The following is a 27,652-nucleotide window of genomic DNA, read 5'->3' on the forward strand; positions in this document are numbered from 1 at the left end:
AAAATGATAATTTGTGGGTTTAAAACTTAAAATACCAGTAATAACTTGTTATATTCAAGTCAACATTTCCATGTCAATACTTAGAAAAACAAAAACCCTTTGTTTTCCTAGCATACTGGCTGTGAAAGGTGTTTTTGCATTTAAATTTCAATATGGGTATGTCTGATGTTCTGAATCTAAACCACTCAAGAAAACCTGGGAAGCTTTTTTTTTTTGGAAACTCTTTATCTTCTCATCACAAAGAGCTTAGTTTAGACCTTGTGTGCATCAATAATGCTTGTTATATGAATAAAAGCAAGAAATGGATAGCTAGTTCCAAATTTTCTCAGCTTGGCTTCCCCTCACCAACCCATCAGATGTTTAAGCAACAGAAAAATCTGGGAAGAACAGCCTTTCCTTAAGAAATAGATTAATGAGAGAGAGAGAGACAGGCAGAGAAAGAACTAGTCTTTCCAAACAACTACTATGAGATTTCTAAAAGTTATATATATATATATATATATATATATATATATATATATATATATATATATATATGTGTGGTAATTTCAACATGTAGTCCTTGGTGCTCCAGTAGTACATACAAGGAGGTAAGAAATGAAAAAGATATGAAATGAGATGTGTATGTATGAAATGGAAAATATGGACAAATCAGAAATGAGATTGCTGTGAAAAGGCAGCCTAGGTCAAAATGAGTTTGGTGTCCAGGAGATAACAATTCTGAGCTCTAAAGGAGACATAGTAAAGGGGATTCTGATTTTGTCTTGGGAAAAGAAAGCATCTATTTGTTTATTTTTGAGATTTTGTAACTGCTGTGAAAAGATGCATATTTTCTATGTGGTGGAATTAAAATCAAATCCATTTGTATCTTTCTAACACTTACCAATTCGAAAATCTGAAGTGATTCTCTTCATTTCATACATTAGATCTGTTCCAAGACTCTTCACGTTCTCCAAGTCGTCTTTCATGGAGTAAGAGAGATCCATAAGATAATAGAGGTCAATAGGATAGTCTTCGGCTCTCTTGAATTTTAATGTAAATGTCTGTGGTTCTCCTAATAAGGCAAATGTTAGAAAAAGAAATCAAATTAAGTTACTTGAAGCCCCAAGTACACCAATATAAAAAATGAAAATAATCCGATGATCAACATTATATTTACTTCATATTCACATTCAATATTTGATCAACATTATATTCACTTCATCTATTATTGTTACTCTTTCTACTGAAAGTTTATGGTTTATTCTATTAGTTACTGAATGACTAATGCAGATATTAAAATAGAAGCATTCTTTTACAGTACTAGAAAGTAAGATTTAAGTAGGATATGAAAGTAGGATATAACAAAATAATAGATGCAAGCGTTAGCTCTACTTCATTTTAGTTTCTAAAACTGTCTCTATTATCTTGCTGTCAGATTTTATACAGTGACACTTTGCTTAGAAATCATGTCTAAAATAGTGACTCTGCCAGGACAGTAAGTTCTTAGTAACCATAAGCTTCCTGAGGGAAAGACTAATTCATTCATTTTATATCATTCCTGTAAAATCTATACACTGCCTTCTCTACAGACTTAGATATCTTACTGTGGTATGAAGATGACTCCAGGTTTTTTTCTGAAAGCTTATCAGTATAAGCTCTGACAGGTCCAGTAAACTAATTTAGTGAATGACAACGTTTTTGGTCACAGTAACTCCTAAAACCATCTACTAAAAGCATGGTGGTGGGGCTGTACCTAAAGGAGAGATAATCCATTTCACTGGAGCATAAGCACCAGCATACTACTGAAGTAAAGAGTTCTTTTGAAGTATTAAATTAAGTAAGGAGCTACGGATATCTCTTTACTATATCTGTTAAAAATGAGTTAATTCCTAAAATTCAATATGTTCTTTGTCCATAAGAGAATGCCAAATCGATTTATGAAAATCAGTCCTCAGCAGTACCTGTGAAATTTGGATCACAAGGGAAGTCACAATGACACTGACCCATTAAAGACTCACGTACCTGAACGTAACTTTAAGGTTAGTTGCTGTGGTTGGATCTGAGTAATATCTTCAGGCTGGAGTTTTTCTGCTGTACCTTTACTGCGATTTGTCACATTTTTATTTTTCTGGATATATTTGTCGCCTCGAGGATTTTCTATGTCCTGTGGACGGCAGCCTTTCTTTTCTAATGCTTCTAAATCATCACACCGGGCAGAAGTAGGCATTCCCTCTTGTAAAAATGACTAAATCATATATACATATATATGAGAAGTTATGGCAAAAATAATCACAAGCTGCAATATTGTTCATTACACAAAAAATTCCACACTAGGTATTTACTTAATTTTCTGACTTTTTAAAACAAGCTTCCCTGTCCAGATATGAGAACTTGTACTTTAGAAAACCTTGGGAAATCTTAAGTGAACTAAAAAGGAGTTAAGTAAGCAGAACCAAGAGAATATATGCAACCACAATAATTTAAAGAAAAAGCAATAGGAAAAGACATCAGAACTTGGGCCAATGCATTGATCAATCTTGGTTCCAGGGAACTACAGGTATAAAATGAGGTATATACTGTCAGACAGACATAAAAATATGTTCATCTGGGTGTAGGGATTACTGGGTAATGACAGCAGTATTTTAAAAAAAATTAGTAAAACTTGTTTTTTCTTAAAAAAAGAAAAAAATGACTATTTATTCCAAAGGAAGTTGTGTTTTAACAATCCTATCTCCATTCTCTTATTTTTGTAGAAATAAAGAACCTAAATGAATCTAAGATTCATTGCTTTCTAATACCTAGCAATTCAATGGGGCAGCTAGGTGGTACAGCAGAAAGAATGCTGGACCTGAAGTTAAGAAGACCTGAGTTTAATTCTGGCCTCAGATATTTACTAGCTGTGTGACTTTGGACAAGTCACTCAATCTGTTTGCCTCAGTTTCCTCAGTTTTGAGGGGATCAAATGAGATTAAGTGTAAAGCATTTAGCACAGTGCCTGGCACACAGTAGTCACTATAGAAATGTTAGCTATAGTTATCATTATCATCATTATCTATTAATAATATTTGTTAATTATCCACAAAAAATATCACATGGCATAAGGTAAAGATATCAAAGAAAACATAAAAGTCAAAATAGATTAGTTTTTACAAGCTAGTCTGTACTGGGGTGGGGGGAAGAGAATATAAATAGCATTTGACAGAAGAGATGGTTTAAGATTATCTGTATAATTTAAAAGGACAGGTAAGCTAAACCAAACCTCCACTCTTCTAGGCATTATCACACTAAAACTATCCTCCACAACAAAAAAGCACACTAGTAAAGTAAGCTTTTTGAAACACTGACCAATGCACAAAAGGGTTAAGGTTGTATACAGAGCTTATATAAAAATATCTTTAACCCTTTTTCTTTGACAGCCAACTGTGAATTATTTCAGAAATAGTTTGGTAGAGATAATCCCCAACTACAGCTTCCCCTATTCTACACATAATCCCCACCATAAAGAGACTAGATAATAAAAAATGTCAACTGTTTTGAGTATGCTAAGTCTTTAAAACATCACTCTGAATAATCAACAGCTGGTTGGCACAACTGCTCCTACAAGGGAGCAACAGGGTTTTGAGCAGTTTCCAACTCCCCATGTCTAGAATAGCTGGAGGTTAAGAGAATAAAGACTGTTCCTTCAGAAAGCATTTGCTGCAGCCAGGATAGACAGGGGAAAAACCAAACATCATGCTCACAAGCATATTGGGGTGACTGATTAGAGAAAACTGCAGCATTCTCTATTTTCCTTGGTCCCAGTTTAACCAAGTGGAGTTGAGCATAAGAAAATATTTCAGTTCTTTAGATATCTCTGTTTACATCAGTCAGAGTGTGCGATCTAATATAATCTGATTGTGTAGGATGGTGTCTCTATACATAGACAACCACTGAGCTTTCCCCCACTGCTTCACCTCACTTCTAGCTGACCTCCATCACCATTACTTGTTGCATACTTAGAGAAAGAAAATTAGCTTTCAATTAAGTCAAATCATATGTAATTAGAACCACTTATTTGTAACAAAAGTCAAAATATCTAAGGCATTTCAAAGTCGAATATAAATGAATCATGGGTTTTGTGCTACCTGGAATATATACTCCCAATAATATAGGTGATTTAAAATTCAACAAACATTTATCAAATATCTACTCTGTACAAAATATTTATTAGGTGCTAGCAATATAAAGATAAAAAAAGAGAGAAGGTCCTTCCCTTTAGTAGGTTTATTTAACTGAGTGGGATCTATCATGCACAAAATATAAAGCAAATAAGAATGTGATGGGACAGAGCAGAGATACGAAGGAAACGCTCTATGCAAACTTAACAGCTGACCAGATATGGACACATGTCTGTGCAGGTGATTTTGCTGGCTAGGCTGGAGGTTTCTGAGAGTCTATCATCTGATTTAGTTAGTAGGGCAGATATCATAAAAGACAGGAACTATTCTGAAGAACAGGAGGCATATTCAAGAGATACAGGGAAAGGATGTCATTCTAGAGGCACACAAACCTAAGAAAAGCTATGAGTAACACACCTGAAAATTGAGAGATATCCAATGTCTACACAAGGAATATAGTGGCAGGAAGCCCACCCTCATATGAACAAAACAAGACAAAAGCAAAATTTTAAAAACCAAGAGTAATTAATATATATGAAAGTTCATGTTAAAAGCTACATGTGGTTTACACTACTTACGGCATTTGTGCACCACCCACAGTTTGGTCCTGCTTGTATACATTCTCCACATGATTTTGCATTTGCTTTTAAACAGTCATTTCCACCTGTCCAAAAGAACCGAGTCATTTTAATTAAAAATATTATAAAATATAAGCATAATAATGTTGTACTGTGCACAAGACAGTGAAAAGACCACTCTTGTCTCTGGAGTCAGAAGATTTGGGTTCAAATCCCAGTTCTGATGTTCACTCCCTGAGCCTCGTTTTCCCTATCCATAAAGTAAGGAGGCTAAACTAGATGGTCTCTGAATTTCCTCTGGCTCAAGACCTATGATTTTCTAATAAGATGAATTTAGTTCACATTGATAAATGTCACAATGAGATAGCGAACTTAATACGTTCCCTAGGTCCTAGTGACTCTCAATTTCCTTACTCCCTAAAAGAATTATACATCAGATATTGAACAATTACAACTTAAATCCACAAAACCAAAAAAGTAAAATCTCTAACAACATAAAGTCTTTGGCACTTAGCATACATCACCCATCGGTCTTCACCTCCAGGTAGGGACACACAAGCTGAGCAGAAGACTGGGGCCTGGATCCAAGCTGCAATCTCCTCCTGTGCCACGTTCCTTGCTTGCTCCCCTATATCTACAAGAGCAGATGCTGACCCTACTCAGCCACATCAGAAGAAGTGTGTATTTGAAGGGGACTGGGGTAAAAGAAGGGAAAGGGGGCAAGGGGAGAAGCATTTTGTCTTCTGTCTCTGGATCCCCAAGACTGAAGAGATTTTTCCAAAACATTCTCCCCACTGTCCTCCCACTCTGAAAAAAAAAAATCTGACATTTTTGCATTGAACATTGATGCACAGAAGGAAAAGAAGAGAGCCTAAGAAGGAACTAGAACAGGGGATCGGCCTACATGGCAGCACTGATGCTCATATAGACAGGGATCTGGGCTGACAAGCCTGTGTAAGGACCTTCAAGGAGCTCCGATGTCCAGTCTGGCAAGGGGGGAGGAATCAGGAATTGACTGACAGGGAATACAAAGAAAGAGGCTGAAACACTAAAGATTTCAAAAGGAAGAAAATTCAATACAATCCTGGAGCAAGGAAGAATGAACACAAGCCCTTAAAAATCACAAAGCTCTCTAAGTTTTCTCTTTTCCTATCACTGTACACCCAAATAAAAAATGTAAAAACACACAAAATTCTCATGATAAACATGTATGGTTTAGCAAATGAAGACCACATCACCCATGTCCATAAATGCATTCTTCATTCTGGATTTTTAAGTACATCACCTCTCTGGAAGCAGGTAGGTGGCAAAATTAATTTTTAGTCCTCTGGACTGGTGATTTATTAGACTAATCAAAAGTTTTAAAATCAAAGTTGTTATTCTCTGTCATATCACTGTCATATCACATATTCACTCTGCATAAGATTAAAGGTCTTCAGTTTCCTCTGAAATGCTCCATTTTTTCATCTCTTATGGCATAAAAATATTCTATTACATTCATATACTACAATTTATTTAGCTATTCTGTAATAAGTGGGTACCTCCTTAGTTTGCAGGTTTTGGCTACTATGAAGGGGTAGAGGAGGGATAAGGGAATAAGCATATACAAGCACCTACTGCATGCTAAGCACTGTGCTGATTGTTGTCCATTCTCAAAAAAATCCAAAATGACATCACTATATTGGGATCAAAGCATAATGTGTCTAACTGCAGCTGATCGATCAGACCAATATGAGTGCAGAAGGCTCAACCACAAGTCGGGCACATAGAAACAGATGTCTCTAAATTTGTGCATCTCACATCTCTCTTGAGCTACTGCAATTCTGCTCTGCTCACAGAGCACAGGGCTTTCTTTGATGGGAGTCCTCCATGCTGGCAGTCCTTTGCCAATGTCTCTCGTGTCATGCAAGTAATTCCAAATCTCTCTTCAGAGACAACAATAGTGTCCTTGTATTTCTTCTTCTGACCACCATGGTACCTGCTTTGTGTGAGTTTTCCATATAATAGTCTTATAGGCAAACCTATGTATGTCATTCGAACGACATGGTCAGACCATCAGACTGTGTTCTCTGTAGCAGAGATAGGCACTATGCTAAATGCTTTATAAATATATCATACCTGATCATCACAACAACTGTGAGAAGTAAGTGCTATTATCACTTCATTGTTGAGAAAACTGAGGCAGACTGAGGTGAGGTGACTTGCTAGTAAATGTCTTGAGGCTGGATATGAACTGAAGATCTTCCTGACTCCAGAACCAGTGTGCCCTATCTGCAATGCCACCAAGTTGCCCACATAAATTCATGAATGAGGCTTATAACTGTTCCCTGTACTACCCTAGGCAGTAAATCCTTTAAGTCTCTAAGTTTTTTTATACTTGTTTCATTTTAGCTACCAAGTCTTGAGTTACCAAACAGTACGATCTTGTCAATATCTGGGAAAAACAAACATGCAGGAAAGCTTCACAGATCTGTGTCTCTGACATATAGAGGAAGTGGTGGAACTGGCTTCACTGTATATCCAAAGGAAGGGAAAAAACATTATTTCATAGATACTTGTTCATCTCTTCATCATGATGAACATAATCAAAATGAACATCATGAAGCTAAGCGCCTTCTATGTGACATTATCTGTCCCAGGGCCTAAAGAGGCAAAAAAATTATTTTAACAACTAAGATCCTCCAAACCCAGTGAACATATACACTGATACTCAGGCACTTCAGTGAAAAGACTGGCATGAGAGAGGATAGAAAAGACTTGGTTCAGGATTAAGACACTAAAGAGGTGCTTACAGATACCTATTGCCTTATGAATATATTTTTCCAAAAGAACTAGTAACAGACCCCAAAAATGTCAAAGACAGAAACATAGGTCCCAATGTACCAAAATACTCATAACAATATAATCTGTAGTAGCAAAAAACCAGAAAAAATACAGATGTTCACTGACTGAGGCCTGGATATTGATTGAGGACTGGATGCAAAAATTGTGGTATCGGAATGTTATAAATGATCAAAGGTGAGTGATTCAGAGAAAACTGGTTGGCAGAGGAGGGAATGAACTGAGGAAGTATGTGAACTGAAGCAGGATAAAGTAAACAGAACCAGAAGAAAAAAATATGTAGTGTATAATATTGTAAACTAAAAGAACACTAAATGGTATCTGAACTCTGAGTAATTGAATTAATCAGTCATGGTCCTGGAGAAGAGATAATGAAACAGAATTGCCTCCTCTTGGAAGGCAGGGAATTTACAGGAACAAACCACACATGTTGTCAGATGTAGTCACTGTGTCGTTTGTCTTGTATTAGTCCCATCTACAACTATGATCCTATCAGTCTTAGGATCCCTGTTCCTATGCATAACACAACAATGCCATTCCTCAATCCCTTCTTTGATAAATTAATCTTTTAAAAAGCCCCTGAGGACAGGTTTGTATCCAAGGCTTTACAGTATCCCCTCAAAGAATTCCAATAGTTTAATCAGGCATATTTCACTCCAGCAGGATACTACTGCTTGAGTGTTCAGTGATGTTCTATTACCCTTTATAAAATAGATTCTATTTCAGTAAAGTAAGCATTGGGAAGTTTTATCTTAATGAAAGAATGATGGCTTTCCATAATTACAAATGTGGTTTATTTTGCTTTTTAAATTTTCTACAGAGAGGTGACCATATATATGCGTGTAAAGAAAAGGGATACTTTAAAATTCTACATAAACCATACTTATAGTCACACATTTTGATTCCTAATCATATCCGTGGACATGAACACATTCCAGGTCTCTACTTTCCTATTCTTAGGTATACAGACATCACCTTTTCTCTCTGACCTGGATTCTGATTGACTTGTTGATGTGATAATACATATCTTCATCTTGTAAAGCTGTTTTCCCTCTTTTGCATAGTTTTTCCTGAATACACAATCTTTCATACATTTCTTCCTTACTTTCTTGTTGTTCTAGTGTTTTATTCTTATGTCTTCCACATACATGATTTCTCTTCAGGCTGCACTCCTGGACTTCCTTTATCATGTTCCAGAAACTTAATTCTGGAAGCTCTCACTAGCCCTGGACTTCACACACTAGAAGCCTCTCCCTCTGGTTGTCTGGTTCCTCCCCAAAGCTCTAGTTAGTTCTGACTCTCCTGGGTACCTTCATTTCTCCCTGCTCCTCTTCCTTCTTCACCATGTCTTGTCTTCTTCAGTAAAACATAAGCTCCTTGGAGGCAAGGGCAGTTGTTCTGCTTCAGTTTGTATTGCCAGCAGTCGGCACAGTTCCTGGCACATACCAAGTGCTTAATAAATAGTTTTTTACTTCCTTGTTACAAACATTTCAGAGCCAGTATGCTCCCTACTATATCTTGCTGCCTCTAGGTTTGAGTCAGCCTGCGTTAGGAAGCACTGAGGCTAGTCAGTTTAGGCCTGAGCCAGGAGAGTATACTGAACTAATAAAGCTGATCTATTAGGAGGTCACATATCTGGATGAGCAAGTAGGGGTCATGCGGCCATGAATTTAAGTCAGAAGTTACCTTTACTGTACAAGTAAGAAGACTGCAGCTCAAGAGGTCCAATAACTTGCCCTAAGTCTCACAGGTGGTAACTAGAAAGGAGATTTGAACCCAGATCTTCTGACTAGAGACAGTGTGCTTTCCACTCCATCATGCTATTAGAGTGAAATGGAAAAGACTGAAATATTCAAGTCACTTAGAATTTTGTAAATGGGACAAAAGAAAGATTGAGAGTTGAGAAGACCAGAAGCTACAAAAGTCTGGCTGATCAACAATCAGGTGAAGGGGAGGTAAGAGAGATGTCAAGCAGGAAGGAGAGAATCAAAGAGGAGAAAGTTATCAGTGGGGAATCCTGTGTGTTGATTAAATAGGAGCTCAAATAGGGTCTCCAAGCAAAAAACCAAAAAACCAAAAAAACCAAACAAAGCCTAGTTTCACTGTTAGAGTGGAATAAAGAATAGATTAGCTTACCTGTCTGGCCAAGTACTTGACAGACTGAGCAACTAACCAGTCCAACCCAGAAAATCAGTTGTAAATTCATCTGTAAAATAAAATGTGGCTCATGTTAGTAGCAAAATAGACTAAAATAATAAAACCAATTTTTAACCATTTCCATTGCACTGTCTCCCAACCATTCCCATGATTCAGTTCTTCCTAGAAAGTCAAGGAAGACTTTTATATTTACTTCTATTTCAATGATAGGACAAATTTGTGAGGAGTTCAGAGCTGACACTCATTAACTTAAAAAAGATGATTATTAAGTATAGAATTGTTGACTGCTCTCCATCAAGCTTTTGAAGGCTATTAAAAAACTATCTGGTACCTCTACAAAAATATGGAAAGGATCAACTAATTTCTGCTTCTAATATTTCTAAATGAAAAATAAAAAAACACCTAGACATGAAAGTAAGTGGCTTGTTAACATTCATTAGTAAAAACAATAATAGCGTGGAAAAGAAATCAGGCTTAAAGACGGCCAAATTCCTTCTGTCTATAATGCAGTGGTCAAAACCCTTAAAACCAAAACATACCATAAGGCAGATTAATTGGCATTGAAAATGGCTGAACTATTTAAATGTACAGTTCTGAGGAGGTAAACTTGAATATTTAAGATGAATACAACATTCCAAAAGCATTTCAATTAGGCACCTGCTTTTTCAAGCATTTCAATTCTGGGGGAGAGAAAAGGTCAATAAATGAGACAAAGAAAAACAGGGTTAGAAAAAAGTGATTTATCCATGAAGGTTAGATGCAGAGAATTAGATTTAACATAGTTTTTCCAAAGGCTTACAATTTAGACTAAATAACAACTAAACAAGCTGTTTATTTATTTTATATTATATTATATATATCATATAAACAACATGTTTATTTAAAAAAGCACTTTCAAGGTTATGTAAGAGGATCAACACAAAAACTGCTCAATCACCTATATTTGTAATTCTCAAAACTTTTAACAACTGATGATTTTTGAGGTACTACAAGATACTAAAGTAACTTCTGGATGAATTCAAGAGATGAAATATCTGCTGTAGTTAGCATTAGGTGTAATGTTTTTCACTCTAATTCTCTGAAAAATCTCTGATTATGCATACTGTATATACAGTAACTCTTGCTAACCTTGAATAACTTGCTGACTAGAATATCGCATTTTCTAACTATTCTAGATAAACTGCTAAAAACTATTTATTTTATCCAATGTGTTTTGTTGAGTTTTCTAATTCAAAAGTTTTGTAATGATTATAAATGTGTGCTCAAAGTCAAACTTAGTCATGGGTGATGATCTTTTCTACAAGTTTCAGATGCAAAGACTGTTTAATTTGTAGCTATAGCTACCACTTGTACATAACTTGTTGTTGCTTGAAACTCTTAGGTGTGCAATTGGTCTAAATATTTGACGTTTTAAAAAACCTGTTCATGCCTAGATTGCTATATACAGGGAGAATCTGTCAGCACCTGTCATTTCCAAGGAGACCAAAGCTATACCTGTTCTTTGGCATTCAGTTTCAAAACAGGTTTGAAGTATCTCTTGTTTTTTCCCTTGTCCTCTATTCTGGGTCATCCACTCAACATAATAACTACAGTGGTGTGAGGCTGGATTGAGTACCATTTCAGTTTTGGTGTTTCTTACTGGTCATACTAATAATTAGCATTAGGATATCTCATAAAAACTAGAAAAGTATGAAGGCAAAGTGTCCTTCTACTAGCTTAATGGCACTGTCATAAAATCATTCCATTACATTTGTGACTCTAGAATCTAAAGCTTCTCCTTCTTGGATGGGATGGCACTTGTTCCTCTTGGGAAGATTTCCAACTATTGTAACTCTGGCTCTGAATGCTTCTTTAATAAGTCTTTTCCCTAGTAAGGGGTAGGAATAGACATGTAGGAGACTGTCAACTTGGCTGGTGCCTTTAACAAGGTCACTAAGGCTCAAACTACCTTACTTGGAACTACTAAAACTCCTACTACCTCACCTACCATGCCTAAGTCTCAGCTGTCCATGAGAAAGCACTCCAAAACCACCTCACTTAAGAACACTTTTTGGTTTCCCAAAGTGGAGTGTGTCCCCTTCTTAGGGACACCTACTACACTGTTATTCCAGATACTTCAGGTGCAGCTAGGTGGGCCTTGACTAGACTTAATCTGTGGCTCTGTTTCTCTGGGAGTCACAATTATTAGCTCAGTCTTCTCCGTACTAAACATTTGCAGTCCTGACCTTTCCACCAAATATTAGTCTTTCTGTCCTAGTCTCTGAAGAATGAAGTCTGCCTTATGATTCTTCATCTCTACCAAAATTACTTCTCTCTAGGTGAAGATGATATCTGTCTCATGTTCTTAGACCATAAGGTTAATCCTGACTACAAATTCATGCCCTAGAAGCACAAAAAGAGCAGATAACAGGATAAGGAGCCCAGTAGATTCCAGGCCTGCCATTTGTTACTGTGTAGAATGGTAACAGGATAGGTACAAAGTTGTGAGGGACCTCGGAGACAGTGGATCCTAGGATCCAGCCTTCTCATTTTGTAGAGGAGGAAACTGAGGCTCAAGGAGTTGGAATGAATTAGGCCTAGAAAGGTGGGTGGTGTGGTGTGAGACCCTCAGCAGCTGTGTGGACTGCAGACCAGTTACTGGCCGCTGCGGTCCACTCCCAGTGTATTTGTGGGGACAGAGATGCTATTATTATTATTACTTGTCCAAAGTCACACAGGTCCTAAGTGTCAGAGGTTGAATTTGAACCCAGATTCTCTTACTCCCAAATTAATGATCTTTCCATTGGGCAATTTCTACAAGTTTAGCGCTAGAATAAAGGGCTCTGGAGGGCTTAGGCATTATAGCTCTGAAGGACTGCCCTTCCTCCCATAAATGTCAAGACTTATTTCCTTGCTTATGTAATTTCTGATAATCCACTAATATTGTAGTTTTATCTGAAGAGGCTGGGAGCTCTCATAAAACTTGCTAGGCCTCATCAGTCTGACATTAATTTCATAAACAGTCCTTATAGATTCATTCATCTGTGCTTTGAATTGTTACCCTACTGTCTGAATCCACTCTTTCCATCCTTTGACTGTTACCCCAAGATTAGAAAAAGTTTAGCTTTTGCTCAATTAAATTCAGATTCTTACTGTTCAGATGCTTTAGAGCTCCTGAGGTCTCTCCCTCATAAATCAGCTGACAAGAATTTATTAAGCGTTGTGCACTGCGTTTATTAAGCACAAATCAGACAATTTCTATTCACAAGGAGCTTATGCTCTAACATGGTCACAGGCATCACTGCAAGCACTGTGCCTTAGTACTATTCAATTCCAGAGTACAGATGGTCATTTCTTAGACACGATTGGCCAAAAGGGCACCTTTTAAGGACTTCCTGAAAGATCTGGTGTGTACTAGATCCCTTTAAGCTAATGAACACAATCCATTAAAAAATGTGACATCAGCCTGAGCTATAATAAAATGGACTGGACCATGAAAGTTCCTGAGGAAATGCTGTGATGGATGATGTTCCTGACCGTGCTTCCACCTAAAGCAAACAGAACAAGTATTTGCTCCATATATGGAGTGGCCAGTGTTTCTTCTGCACAGCTTCTTTTCACTCTTGGTTCCAGTGAATGCAACTAGAGGAAAGCTTTTTTGTATGTAATAGAAAATGTGCTACTCAATATCCAGTGCCTCTCTCCTAATTTACAATGAAAATTTAGTTCTTTGAAATCAACTTTATAACACCCCAGAAAAGGCTTAAACATTAAAATCCCTGCAGGTGAAGACAGGCTCCTCCTTAGTGGCAAGTGCTTAAAAAAGCTAGCAAAAACCTGACTTCTTAAAGTTTGTTAAGTTTGCTGACTAGAAGGAAGCAATCATCTTCCCAGCCAGTTATATGCTTACAGAAGAACAATCTTTTTCATTTTTATTCTAAAGCAGAGAACTGAAATGAAAGGACACAGGGGCAACTTAAGAGGAAAAAGTGGAAAGAAGATAGAAAGTGGCACTTTTGCGAAGAAACACTTGTGAACAAATTCCAGCTCCAATACCTGCTGCTGCATAACTATAGGCAAGTCACTTACTCTTTGTTACTCTCAGTTTCTTTATTGGTAAAATGAAAATAATGCTACTTAAAAGCTTCACATGGCCCTAAATATTAATTTTCTAACATACTTTTCTCACAGCTACTTAAACTCCTCAACGCTTATGACCCCCATTTCTACTCTACTTTACTCACACAAAAGGTTTTTCTGCACCTAATCCTTCCCCATGACAGCTTTTCAAAAACTTGAAGAGTTCTGTTATGCTCCCTCTCCTATCCTCCTCATCTTATCCTCAGTTCCTTCAAACAATGGTCACAGGTCATGAACTTGAAGTCTTTTGCTGGTTACCCTCTCTAAAATAATATGGAATTCACTATAGGATTCCTTTAAATACCAAGCTCTCTTGCTGCACTTAAGATGATTTGGTGTACCTGCAATTTTTCAGAAACATGCCTCTTGTTCAAAGTGAAGTATATACATATTAAATCACCATATTCAATCACTGACAATGTTTGGCAGAAACTCTGCAGTGTTTGTATATGGCTGGTGAGTGTCTCAGGCCAGATTTCAATTCAGCAAGATGAGTCTTCCTGACTTCAAGGCCAGCACTCTATCCACTTTGCCACCTTTCTTCATCTGTAAAATGAAGAGGCTGGGTTTGATAGTCTCTGAGTTTCCTTCCAAGTCTAAATTTGTGATCCTATGATACTATGATGAGTCCACCTTTACCTCTCACCTGTATTTCCAAGAAAATATAGCATATACAGTGGCCACACCTGGGTAAAACTGTCTCAGCAGATGGGCTAAACCAGGTTGAGGGTAACCAACGGGCTTCAAACCCATCAGCGAAATAGGAAGATGTTTCCCCCAAGCATGTGAAGAAATCCCCACAGTGTAATGGGCGAATGTGAACAATCTGTTCCAATGGCCACGAAGGCAGCTGAAACAGGTACTGCAGAGTACCCAGAGATTGATCAGACCTCTAAGATGTCATGGAGTCATCCACTGCATCTTGGGTCATCTCCAGCTGACCTGACTTTTGTCTTGCCATTGAACTTCTATGACTCTGGAAGTCAGAGTGAAGTTGACAACTTTGTGCAACTCTGCCTTACTTAAATCCAATTCATATGTAAATCAAGACACTGGTACTCTTCGAAAATGAAGGACTAATAACTTTTAAAGTCTTCCTCAACTAGGAGGGTAGCTAGGTGGTATAGAGGGCCCAGTCTAGAGTCAGAGAGACTCATCTTCATTTCAAATCTGGCCTCACTTACCATCTGGGTGACCCTGGACAAGTCACTTTAGCCTTTTTGCCTCAGTTTCCTCATCCCTAAAATGAGCTGGGGAAGAAAATGGCAAACCACTCCAGAGTCTGCTGAGAAAATCCCAAATGGGATCACAAAAAGTTGGACTAAAACTGAACAACTCAATTATTAATGACTTACTGAGGTCTTAAAATAAGAAGCCTGTGTTTTGGGGTTTTTTTTTTTTTTTGAGGGGGTGGAAATACTAACACAGGACATGAAGTGATACATTCTGATTTTGAATTCAACTCTATAAAAGCCTTTTCAACTAGGATAAATTAAAGTTGATCCTGAATAAAAGATCCCCTGGGCAGAAAATATTACTTAAAGCATTCACATTTGCTTTCCATAATGAAATAAAATATGTAAATATTCCTTCTTTGTGGGTTTCTCCTACATTTACAGATGTTTAATTTTACTTACAAAATTAATGCAAAAGGGGCGGAGCCAAGATGGCGGAGTAGAAAGACGCACATACACTAGCTCCAAACCCACAGCCCATAAAATACCTGTAAAAAAGAACTACCAACAAATTCTGGAGAAGCAGAAGCCACAGAACAACGGAGCGGATGAGATTTCTGTTCCAGAGAGCCTGAAAACCTCTCGCAAAAGGTCATTTGCACTGCGGACCTGGAGCCCAGCCCAGCTCTGCGTTGGCCACGCGGAGAGAGGAGCGAATACGAGCAGGCTTCAGGGACGGAATCTCCAGCAGCCGCGCGGGTCCCTCCACCCACAGGTGACAAGGGTCGGTGAGAGGGTCTCTTTGGCTGGTCGACAGGGGAGTGGGGTGCCCCCATAACTCAGGCCCCCTCAAGAGGCAGCAGCGGAGGCAGCAACAGACCAGGGCTCCCCAAGCAGGCAGGAGCCAGGATCCACTGTTGAAGGTCTCTGCATAAACACCCTGAGGGAACTGAGCCTGTGAGGCGGCCTTGCCCCCACCTGAGCACCTGAACTTTATCTCACACTGAATAGCAGCCCCACCCCCACCCAAAGCCCTGAGGCTGGGGAGCAGCATTTGAATCTCAGACTCCAAGCGCTGGCTGGGCGGATCTGGAGGCCAAGTGGGTGTGAAGAGAATATTCAGAAGTCAAGTCACTGGCTGGGAAAATGCCCAGAAAAGGGAAAAAAAATAAGATTATAGAAGGTTACTTTCTTGGGGAACAGGTATTTCCTCCCTTCCTTTCTGATGAGGAAGAACAATGCTTACCATTAGGGAAAGACACAGAAGTCAAGGCTTCTGTATCCCACACATCCAAAATAAATATTCCATGGGCTCAGGCCATGGAAGAGCTCAAAAAGGATTTTGAAAATCAAGTAAGAGAGGTGCTGGAAAAACTGGGAAGAGCTATGAGAGACATGCAAGCAAAGCATGAAAAACAAGTAAACACACTGCTAAAGGAGACCTAAAAAAATGCTGAAGAAAATAACACCCTGAAAAATAGGCTAACTCAATTGGCAAAAGAGGTTCAAAAAGCCAATGAGGAGAAGAATGCTTTCAAAAGCAGAATTAGCCAAATGGAAAAGGAGGTTCAAAAGCTCACTGAAGAAAACAGTTCTTTCAAAATTAGAATGGAACAGATGGAGGCTAATGACTTTATGAGAAACCAAGAAATCACAAAAGAATGAAAAAATGGAAGATAATGTGAAATATCTCATTGGAAAAACAACTGACCTGGAAAATAGATCCAGGAGAGACAATTTAAAAATTATGGGACTACCTAAAAACCATGATCAAATAAAGAGCCTAGACATCATCTTTCATGAAATTACCAAGGAAAACTGTCCTGAGATTCCAGAACCAGAGGGCAAAATAAGTATTCAAGGAATCCACAGATCACCGCCTGAAAGAGATCCAAAAACAGAAACTCCTAGGAACATTGTGGCCAAATTCCAGAGTTCCCAGGTCAAGGAGAAAATATTGCAAGCAGCTAGAAAGAAACAATTCAAGTATTGTGGAAACACAATCAGGATAACGGAAGACCTAGCAGCTTCTACATTAAGGGATCGAAGAGTGTGGAATAGGATATTCCAGAAGTCAAAGAAACTAGGACTAAAACCAAGAATGACCTACCCAGCAAAACTGAGTATAATACTTCAGGGGAAAAATTGGTCTTTCAATGAAATAGAGGACTTTCAAGCATTCTTGATGAAAAGACCAGAGCTAAAAAGAAAATTTGACTTTCAAACACAAGAATGAAGAGAAGCATGAAAAGGTAAACAGTAAGGAGAAGTCATAAGGGACTTATAAAAGTTGAACTGTTTACATTTCTACATGGAAAGACAATATTTGTAACTCTTGAAACTATTCAGTATCTGGGTACTGGGTGGGATTACACACACACACACACACACACACACACACACACACACACACAGACAGAGTGCACAGAGTGAATTGAAAAGGATGGGATCATATTTTAAAAAAATGAAATCAAGCAGTGAGAAAGAAATATATTGGGAGGAGAAAGGGAGAAATGGAATGGGGCAAATTATCTCTAATAAAAGAGGCAAGCAAAAGACTTATTAGTGGAGGGATAAAGAGGGGAGGGGAGAGAAAAATATGAAGTTTACTCTCATCACATTCCACTAAAGGAAGGAATAAAATGCACACTCATTTTGGTATGAAAACCTATCTTACAATACAGGAAAGTGGGGGATAAGGGGATAAGTAGGGTGGGGGGGATGATGGAAGGGAGGGCATGGGAAGGAGGGAGCAATTTGAGGTCATCACTCATGGGGAGGGACAGGATCAAAAGAGAGAATAGAAGTAATGGGGGGCAGGATAGGATGCAGGGAAATATAGTTAGTCTTATACAACACAACCATTATGGAAGTCATTTGCAAAACTACACAGATTTGGCCTATATTGAATTGCTTGCCTTCCAAAGGGAAGGGGTGGGGAGGGAGGGAGGAAAAGAAGTTGGAACTCAAAGTTTTAGGAACAACTGTTGAGTACTGTTCTTGCCAGTAGGAAATAAGAAATACAGGTAAAGGGGTATAGAAAGTTATTTGGCCCTACATGACAAAAGAGAAGATGGAGACAAGGGCAGAGAGGGATGATAGAAGAGAGAGCAGATTGGTGATAGGGGCAATTAGAATGCGCGGTGTTTTGGGGTGGGGGGAGGGGACAAAAGGGAAGAAAATTTGCGACCCAAAATTTTGTTAAAATGAATGTTAAAAGTTAAATAAATAAAAAAAAACCAAAAAACAAAACAAAACAAAATTAATGCAAAACTAACTTCCAGAGAAACTCTAGGCAAGACTACTAATCTTTATTATTATTTTTTCTCATACTCCGTCGTGGCACAACTCTTTGAATCTACTGTCTTTAGCTTACTAAGAGGTAGCCCAAAGTTCTAAACACAAAACAAATACTGAATAATAAGATTGATATACTGTAGCAAGTATCAACAATTATCAACTCAAAGTCTTAAAGACCCAGAAGTAGTTAAGGAAATCAAAACAAATGAATTTTGACTAAAGGACACACAGACATAAATAAGAACAGAGAAACTCAAATAGACACACATATACTTGGATAGGGATATATATATATATATATGTGCACATAGGTATATTTGGAGAAGGATGTAGGGTAAACAGACTGAGGCAGAAAAGGACCTGGAGAAGAGAAACTGGAGGTAGTTAATGACATGGGTGGGAGAAATCAGCTGTAGATAAATGTGGTGGAAGTGAAGTAAATGGGGTAGAGGGACAGATGGATTAGACTGTATAGGAATAAAGGAGTTATAGAAGTCACACTAGGCTTAATATTGGATATGCTCATGTTAAAACTTTCTACTGCTTTAAGCTGTTGGCATCAACTTAAATTGTTATCATTGACCTCTGTGATACTGATGAATCATTCAGTAGTTTAATCTATTAATTTTTAGGGGATTTTTCTCCATTCTTTAGGTTTTTTGTTTTTGTCTTCATTTCCCCTATTGTTTGGTTGCCTAGGACCCAGTTAAGCAAAAAGCTTAGACTGACTGGAAGGAGATAAAGGAAAGTATCAAAACTCTTTACAAACCCACCTTTTAGTACTGTGGGATGAGTTCATGCTATTCTCTCTGGGAATAAATATTAGGTGACTTTTGCATGTCAGTGGAACTGTCAGTTAATGATTGACTAGCACCTTTAAAGTACAAAAATAAATTTCTAAAACTTAAATCATTCTTTCACACACTGCAAAACTCAGAATTTCCCAGACTACCTTTAAAACTGAGTTTAAAAACCCAGGGGATCAGAGAATCATATAATTTTTTAATCTGGAAGGGATCTTTGCCTCAAACTAGTCCAGTCCATATTGTACATTTCCCTATTTGCTTGAAGACCTTTAGTGATGGGAAGTCTAGTATCTCCGAAGGCTACCCCCTACTGGGTAGTTCAATATTAAATGGTGTTTCTTTACCCAAGTTTCATCCTCTGGGGCCAAACAGAACAAATAAAATCCCTCTTCCCATGGGAGGCTTTTCAGTGCTTGATGATATCCAGTTCCCCTGAACCTTTTCTCCTTCCAGGTTAAACATTCCTTTGATCTATCCTGGGCCCTGTACTCTTTTCTCTCTACATTCTCTGACCCACTGATCTCACCAGCTCCCCACGGTTCAACTTTCATCTCTATAGAGATGATTCCCAAATCTACATATCCATCCCTCATCTCTTGCCTGAGCACTAAATATCCAATTACTTGCTGGCATCACACCCACCTAGCATTTCAAACTCTATGTCCAAGACAAATCTCTTCTTACTCCCTAAGCTCATCTTTTCTAAATTTCCTATTTTTTTGAGGGTACCACCACCCTGCTAGTCATTTGGGTTTGCAACCTAGGAATCATCCTTGAACTCTTCATTCTCCCTCATATCTAAGAATGTAAACCAACTATCTGCATAATTTATGCAAAGCTATTAATATTTTTTCCTTCAGCAACAAAGTTTTCTTGCTTGATTTATGAAAGAACGAGAGAATCAAGAATTCCTCCCCCTTTGGATCATGTATCTTATGTCCCTATGTAACTCTCAGGAGTAAGAAGCCTAAGAATAAAGAGCTTGGGAAAGACCACCCCCTCTAACAGGTCTTCCTAATTAGCTAAAAGAAAGATGTAGATAAATTTCTTTAATCCCTCAGAGGTGATCAGACCTGTGAAAGATCCAAAAGTCGATAGTTCCAAATCCTTATCTTAAAGATGTCACTGAGGAGCCAAGAAGGAAAGTAACTTAGCCAAGGGCCAGCAATGAATCAGGTAGAACTCTCAGGTCAGCACTGATTCCACTATACTGCCCTGGCCTCCCTCTCCTGACTTCAGTAACATGGCATGGTTGGAAAAGCCCTGGATTTGCCATCACAAGGACACATGCTTAGGCAAGAAAAAGAACCCCTCAGGTGAAAACAATGATAAATAGTCATTTATTGTCTTCTTAAACACCTCTAGTTCAAGCTATTTTTCAATCTTTGCTCTTAGATGCTAATGACCAGTGGACCACATTATAGTCAGTCCTCAATTGATAAAAGAATTGTTTTCCAAAAGTTCATTTAAAAATAAGATGTGAAATTCATAAATTCCCCAAAGAAATATTATATGTAATGGTTAGATTCTGAGGACAACCCACAAAATCCTCTTTAATTTATAATATCATGAAACTCAATTTAAAAAACATTCGTTAAGCACTGTGCTAGGTTCTAGGTAAGAGGCAAAGTTTAGATAAGACACAGTTCCCCTACTCAGTTTACAATCTATCTAGAGGCATATACTAAGGTAACAATAAAAAATACTTAAGTGTATAAAAATGGCACAAAGTGCTGAAGAAGGAAGGTCATTATCAACTGCAGGAATCATAAAAGGCTTCCTGTAATGGGTAACAATTGAGGTGGACTTTAACAGAAAGGCAAGGATGGAACAGACTAGGGGAGCAGGATGGAAGGTACTTTCCTATCACAGGGAAGTAGCTATATTTTATCCTTGTAAGGCAAAGGAGTTAGCAGATGGTTTTATCATGTGTCCAAAGGCAAGAGAGAAACATCATATCATTGGATAGTTGGTCATTTCATATTCTAGTACTCATAATAAATATTAACAAAACTACCACTATGAAAATAACTGTAGCTTATATACCAATATCTACGGTAAAGGATGAAGAGGTAAAGAAATCCTATGAAGAATTCAATAAACCCCTCCAAATTCAATCAACATTGATACTTGTTTATCTTCAATGCAAAGATGAGAATAGATGTAGATGGAGAAAATATGGTGGAAAATACAGATTAGTAGTAAGGCAAGAAAGAGGCTAAAGACTTCTGGATTACAGAGCCAATGCCTGAGGGGGAAAAAAACCAGAAAGAAACGGTACTGATCATGGTGAGCCTGAATAGTATAAAAAAAATTGAAATTGATAACATTTTTACAGACAGGAAACCATTCATTACTGATACAGAAATCATTCCTGAATCAGTTTTTATAGTCAGACCACTGACCTGTTAGAGAAAAGATCAAAATTAGTACAAAACTAAAAGAACAAAAATGACAATTGGAAAAGGCATCAAGGGGAAGCAGAAAGAGCACTGAATTTGGAGTTAAAAGATCTAAATGCAATCCTAACTATTCGATTAGTTATCTGCATGTCCCTGGGCAAGTCCTGTTAGGCTCTGATATGGTCATCAGACTCAGGAAACTAAGACCTCTTCCAGCTCTTTATCCAAGATATACCTAGGAAACAGTATATAGTTAAAACAACTACACCGTGCCCTATTTAGGCACATTATTGAGAACATTAAATGGAATATGATCAGATAACATAAATACAAAAACTTCACATAGATAGGTCGATATTCTACAAGATGCCCCAGCAGACAGTCAACTTACTTGCAAAGTGGAAAGCTATGGTAGTTACAGAAAACACAGACTAAAAACTCATTTTTAAAATCCTATAGAGGATAGCAGAAGATTATGAGTATGTTACCTAATAAAACAAACAGGAGTAATTGTGGTAAAGCTAGTTAGAATCAAGATGGGAAATGCAAGATTAAAAGAAGTGTCTAGACAATATCTAAGCTGGAAGTGACAACTGTGAGGGTATTCATAAGGTATCTGAAAGGCTTCATACCAAAGGTATGGAAGTTTTGGACCTTCTTGATACCTAAAAAACCCAACTCTGTCGAATGAATGCTTCATCTATGACATGCCGTTATAATGATCATGAAAAGAACCGGGCATATCTTCAACAAATTGGGCTCACAATTAAACAAAAGGAGATCAGGCTGGGATGTCTATGTGAAATTGTTGTGTATTTAAGTGAGTGTGGTATTTAAGTGGGCATTAGCATTAACTGTATAGTATTCTATAGCAACCGTAGAACATCAGTATTAAAGTCCTCTGTTTTGCTACTTCTCCCTTAATTTACCCCCTTTCTCATCCTATTTCCCTGTTGAATAAAATGCATTTCTGAACTCAGCTCTGCATGTTTGTATGTATGTATTCTTCATTCCCTTAACCAGTTAAAATGACAGGGAGGTTAGGAAAAATTATCTAACATAATCAAGGAGAAGTCTATACAAACAAGGTGGAAGGGGTAGGGGGAACAACTAACATTTGAACTTCACTGTCATCTCTTTCCTTTCCTTTCTTCTTATAAGAGCATGAATATATAATACAACCATCTCAAACATTCTAACAAGACTTCCTCCATGACCCCTGAAGACCATAAGGTTCAAGGGGATACCATGTATCATTTTTTCATATTAAAATTATACACAGTTTTGCTGAGCAAGTTATTCTTATTTGTAAGTACTTTGCCTTCTGGAATATGTATTCCAAGCTGTCTGCTCCTCTGAAGTAGTGGCTACTAAATCATGTTATCCTTACTGTAGCTAGGCAGTACCTGAATATTTTTCTTTTCTGGCAACTTGTGATATCTTTTCTTTGACCTGGAAACGGGATTTTGGTTATAATGCTTCTGGGTGCTTTCATTTTGGATTTCTTTCAGGAGATGATGGGTGGATTCTATTTCCACCATGCCCCTTAGTTTTAAAAGATTTGGGCAGTTTTCTTTTACGATTTCTTTAAACATGATGTATATAGGCTGTTCTTTTTTTGGTCATGACTTTCAGGTAGTCCAATGACCCCTAAATAGTCTATCTTCAATCTGTGTTCCAGGTCAGTTGTTTTTGCTAAAAGATATCTCACATTTTCTTCTATTTTTTCAGTCTAATTTTGATTTACTATTTCTATTCATCTCATGACTTTATTAGCTTCCATTTGTTCCATTCTAATTTTCAGGGAATTTGTTGCTTGGACAAGGTTTTGTATCTCTTTTTCCCAGTTGTTAATTCCATTTCCAATTCTTTCTTCCACAGCTCTCCTATCTTTTGGGATTTTTTTCCCCTCCAAAGCTTTCACTGCAAGTTTGATCACTGCCCCCTTGGTGTAGGTCTAAGCCACAAGTCTATGGGCTTACCTCCTCTGGACTATCAGCAGACTGCTGCTGGACTCAGCCACTAAGAAATAACCAGGACACTCTGCTGGTTCAGAGTAAAGGAGCTATAGGATTTTTGGGGGGGGGTTAAGGCGGGGGTCTTGATTTCCTACACTGGCTATTCTGTAGGACACAGAATGAGCTAGAATGAAAAGTTGGGACTCACTCTGCTGCTGTGGTCTGACTTGTTCCTCATTCAATATACAGCCTAGGACCTACAACCACTCCTCTGGAATGTCACCCCTGAGCACAGGTCCCCTCCACAGTCTACTCTGGATTTATGACCCCAAAATTGGTACTAAGCAACAAGACCACTAAATTGGAATCACATGCCGCACAAAGTGCTGGTGTTGGTCTAGAATTTCTTTTCCTGCTCTCTTAGTACCTGGGCATTGAAATGGTTCATGTGGGCAGCCCAATATTCCTAGCCAGACCCTGTGTCCCTATTGATCTGGGCTAGAAAAATAACTCACTGCAACTTTTTCTTGTATTTCCCTATTAAGATTTGGTTTGGTGCATTTTCTAGAGTTGTTTGGAGGAGTTTTGTGCTGCTATCTCTTGTCATAATTATTTTTAATCAAAAAGCACTTGCTTTTAATGCCAGAAAGCTGTGCTTTTTGTGGTCTGAAGGTCTTTATTCTGTGATAAATAATTAAAAGAGCCAGAGGAAGCTCTTCAGCACCTATTGTGTTAGCCTACTATTGGTCCATAGAAAATTCTGTGGACAAAAATCTCTACAGGATGAAACAGCATCGATGGATTATTATCTGTTTGAGTGAATGATCAATATTTCTGGAAGACAGTAATCCACAGGAAGAATAATTCTCAAATCTTACCTTGGAATGTAAAAAATTAAAGATTTGTATCTTAGAAGAAACCCATGCCCACAGTTATTCTGACCATCCCCTTCATTGATTATGGTATAGGACAGAACTCCAGATGATGGGTTTCTCAGTGGGGGGGGGGAGGAATGTAAGATATAAGAATAAGATGGTACTAGAGTTGAAGATGGTAGATATGAAATTGATAGGAAAGTTGTAAGTATGGAGTTTAAGGGAAGAAGACCCTCATTCTGGACTGATCTTGAGGTCTGTATGAAGTAGGCAGTTTTGAGCAAGAGCTTTTGGAGGATGAAGAGGGAACAAGGGATGAGGAAAGGAGAAAAAAAATCCTAGACACGCTTCAGGAAGACTATTTTCCTCTAAGTAGGGGACTATTTCAAATTAATTCTTTATGGTAGTTCTCAATTATATATAATATCTCAGAACTATATTATGTTTTATAAAATGAAAACTTTAAAATACTACACATTTCCCCTTTGGTATTTCAAAACAGAACCAAATTAAAAAGCCTAACACACTTAGCAAGTTATGACAGTATACTGGATGAAAACATAATCTTATTAAATTTAAGCATATACATTGTCAAATTGATTGCCATTAGTTAAATTAAAAGGATTTTGACTTTAGCTTAGAGTGATATTGTTTTACTCAAAAGGAGGACCCTTGAGACAGATTATTTAATAACCACATTTTTTATGAGGCAAGAATTGAGAACACAGACCCTTCAAGTGTGGTGGCATGTTCTCTATTGCTTTTACTTTTCAGATACTCATCCTAGGTTTAACGTCTTTATACATACTAAAAATATTAGCTGCGTCCTATATGGTGCTTATTGAAATAGTTAGACCTACTTATTTTTCAATTAACGAAGGGTTAATTAAGTTAGATATAATCTACATGGTTTCTGAGGAAATATGGTAGAGCAGAAAGAGCACTGGTCTTGGAGCAGGAGGACCCAGGTTCTGGTTGACACAACTAGCTAGGTCAGTGAGGCTGGGCAAGATATTCTATGTCTCTTCTCAGTTTTTTAGTATGTAAAATGATAATATACTTGCATTACTTCTCTTTTGAGGTTGTTGTGAGCAAAATACTTTATAAACCTGAGTTCCTATTTTGATCCCCGACAGTTCTTGGGAGATATTCCTCCTAAAATCTGAGGAAATATTTTCGATGCACTAAGTATATAATCAATACTTTAAAAGTGAATGTGGTGTAAAAGTATTGGTCTAAGTTATTTGGAATCCAGGAACGACAAGGTTCTAGGAATTAAACTGTGAGCTCTGAGAAAGAGGGACTGTTTTGCTTGCTAGTATTTGTATACCCAGCACAAAGCAGAATATCTAGCATATAGTAAGCACTTAATACATGCTTTGTTGAACTAGAGATCTAATTAAGGAAAGCAGTCTCTTCTAAAGTGAAAGTTCATAAAAATTTCTTTCAAAGATCTTGTTAAACTAGAACACTTGTTTTTATCTTGATAAAACTGATTATAGTCTCTGACCCACTGATCCCACTTCTGGGACAATATTCCAAGAATACTAATAAAAAAATTAAAAGAAAAAGGTTACCACAAAAAAAACGTTCACAGTTCTAAACTTTGTAATAGCAAAAAACTAGAAACAATCAAAATGCCCAATAATTGGAAAATGGATTAAAAAAATCATAGTATATTAAAAGCAAATATTAAGATTTAAATTAAAAGATACAGGAAATTTTTCGAAGATGAAGTCAGTTTTATATGATCACACATGATCATATAAATAAAAACAAGGATAAGAAAATTACTTATGGGCAGAGAATTAAATTGGTATTATAATTTTCTTGAAATCTGTAGCAATTTTTCCTAATCAAAAAGTAAATAATTTGAATATTAAGGTTTCATTCTGAGTTACATTTCATATCCTGTTTATATCTACATGTTCAAAATAATGTTTCTAAGTTACGCTTTTCTTAAAAAAAAAAGAAAGAAAAAGAAAAATTTTATAGCATTAGATAGTGCCACTCGGTGTGAAGAGTAGTACAAACCCTGAAGCATTATAAACCTAACTGCCCTAACTTGGACTCCACTTCCTGACTAACAAAAAGGAAAAGTGAAAGGAAAGGATAAAGTAGGGAAAAGGGCTGACAGCCATCAGGGCTGCAGCCCACCTGGTGGATGGCCCCAAAAGTACCTCAGCTACTCAGTTCTGTCTTTTTTTAGAATTTCCATATATTTCCTTTGTATGTGTAAAAAGCATTTCGTATTCCTTGGCTAACTACTAAATTTGGGTCTTAATTTGATTTGGAAGACCACTGTTCTGTGCAACCAGGGTGTCTTTTTTTTCTCCCCCCGCTTGTTTTTAATTTTTTGGAAGCTAAAAAATTCATCTCATTCCTGAATTTGGGGGATGGCTCTTAGAAACAAAGTAATTTTGTCAGCATATAATACTTTTCCCTTTAATACTGTATTTTTAACAAGGGATACTGTCCCAAAATTAAACTGGAGCTGAAATGTATGTGAACATATTGCCTTCAATGCAAGTATTCGATTAGTTCTCATTCTGATAGCTTGCCAGTTTTCTACAAAATAACAATTAGTTAAAAGTAACTTCAAACAGATGTTAAGAAAGAACACCAAATGAATTAGGCTGGGATATAAAACTTTTGACTTCAAGATCCAAATTTTAAAATATTCAGGTTACTTAACTATACAATCATTTCCATTATTTGGCTTGTTAAGAATACGTGCATTATTTCAGACCAATCCCTATAGAGCAAATAACTAAATTAGCACATGGAGCAGTAGATTCAGTTGCCTCTGTAAAATAATCTACCATTCTAGGAACACAGAAATGGAACTACTTTTTTGATTCAGCATTGGTAATTTTTAAGGACCAAGATTAACTATAAGGGAAGGGAATGAAGAAATCTACCTGATTATTAAAATGATTATTCATAGTTGTTAATTCTCATGTTATTTCTAATGTACTAAACTTTTTAAGGGAAAATATGGCAAGGGAAATCCAAAGGGTCTATTCTGAAAAAAAACAACTCTTGTTTTCATCTTTGTAAAGTACTAATATTTCTATAGAAACAAGCCTGGTGATTGTTTTTTATAAGTCAAACAAATGTATTCTACATTTCTAAGTGAAATTAAAATTATTTTTTGCTTTTCTATCTACCACTTTACTTTCCAACAGAACCAAACATTTCTATATGTTTAAATCTTACAAAAATCAGCTTAATTAGGATCCTAAAAAATGTCCTAAGAGCACAGTAAAAAATGTTTTTATAACAATCATACTTGTCAACTT

General features: G+C 37.2%; 1 protein-coding gene across 2 annotated transcripts in view; it reads right to left on the reverse strand.

Annotated features, from left to right (window-relative positions):
- Positions 1 to 27,652, reverse strand: part of ITGB1 (integrin subunit beta 1) — a 52,544-nt gene that overhangs the window by 22,327 nt on the left and 2,565 nt on the right. For both annotated transcript variants that reach the window (XM_072651942.1, XM_072651941.1), the window contains exons 2-5: positions 9,695 to 9,764; positions 4,718 to 4,803; positions 2,005 to 2,227; positions 884 to 1,054 (exon numbers count right to left, since the gene is read on the reverse strand). In XM_072651942.1, coding sequence (XP_072508043.1) covers positions 884 to 1,054; positions 2,005 to 2,227; positions 4,718 to 4,803; positions 9,695 to 9,764 — 550 coding nt within the window. The remainder of the gene's footprint in view (positions 1 to 883; positions 1,055 to 2,004; positions 2,228 to 4,717; positions 4,804 to 9,694; positions 9,765 to 27,652) is intronic.

Source organism: Notamacropus eugenii, chromosome 3, assembly GCF_028372415.1.
Source record: "Notamacropus eugenii isolate mMacEug1 chromosome 3, mMacEug1.pri_v2, whole genome shotgun sequence".
Classification (NCBI taxonomy): domain Eukaryota; kingdom Metazoa; phylum Chordata; class Mammalia; order Diprotodontia; family Macropodidae; genus Notamacropus; species Notamacropus eugenii.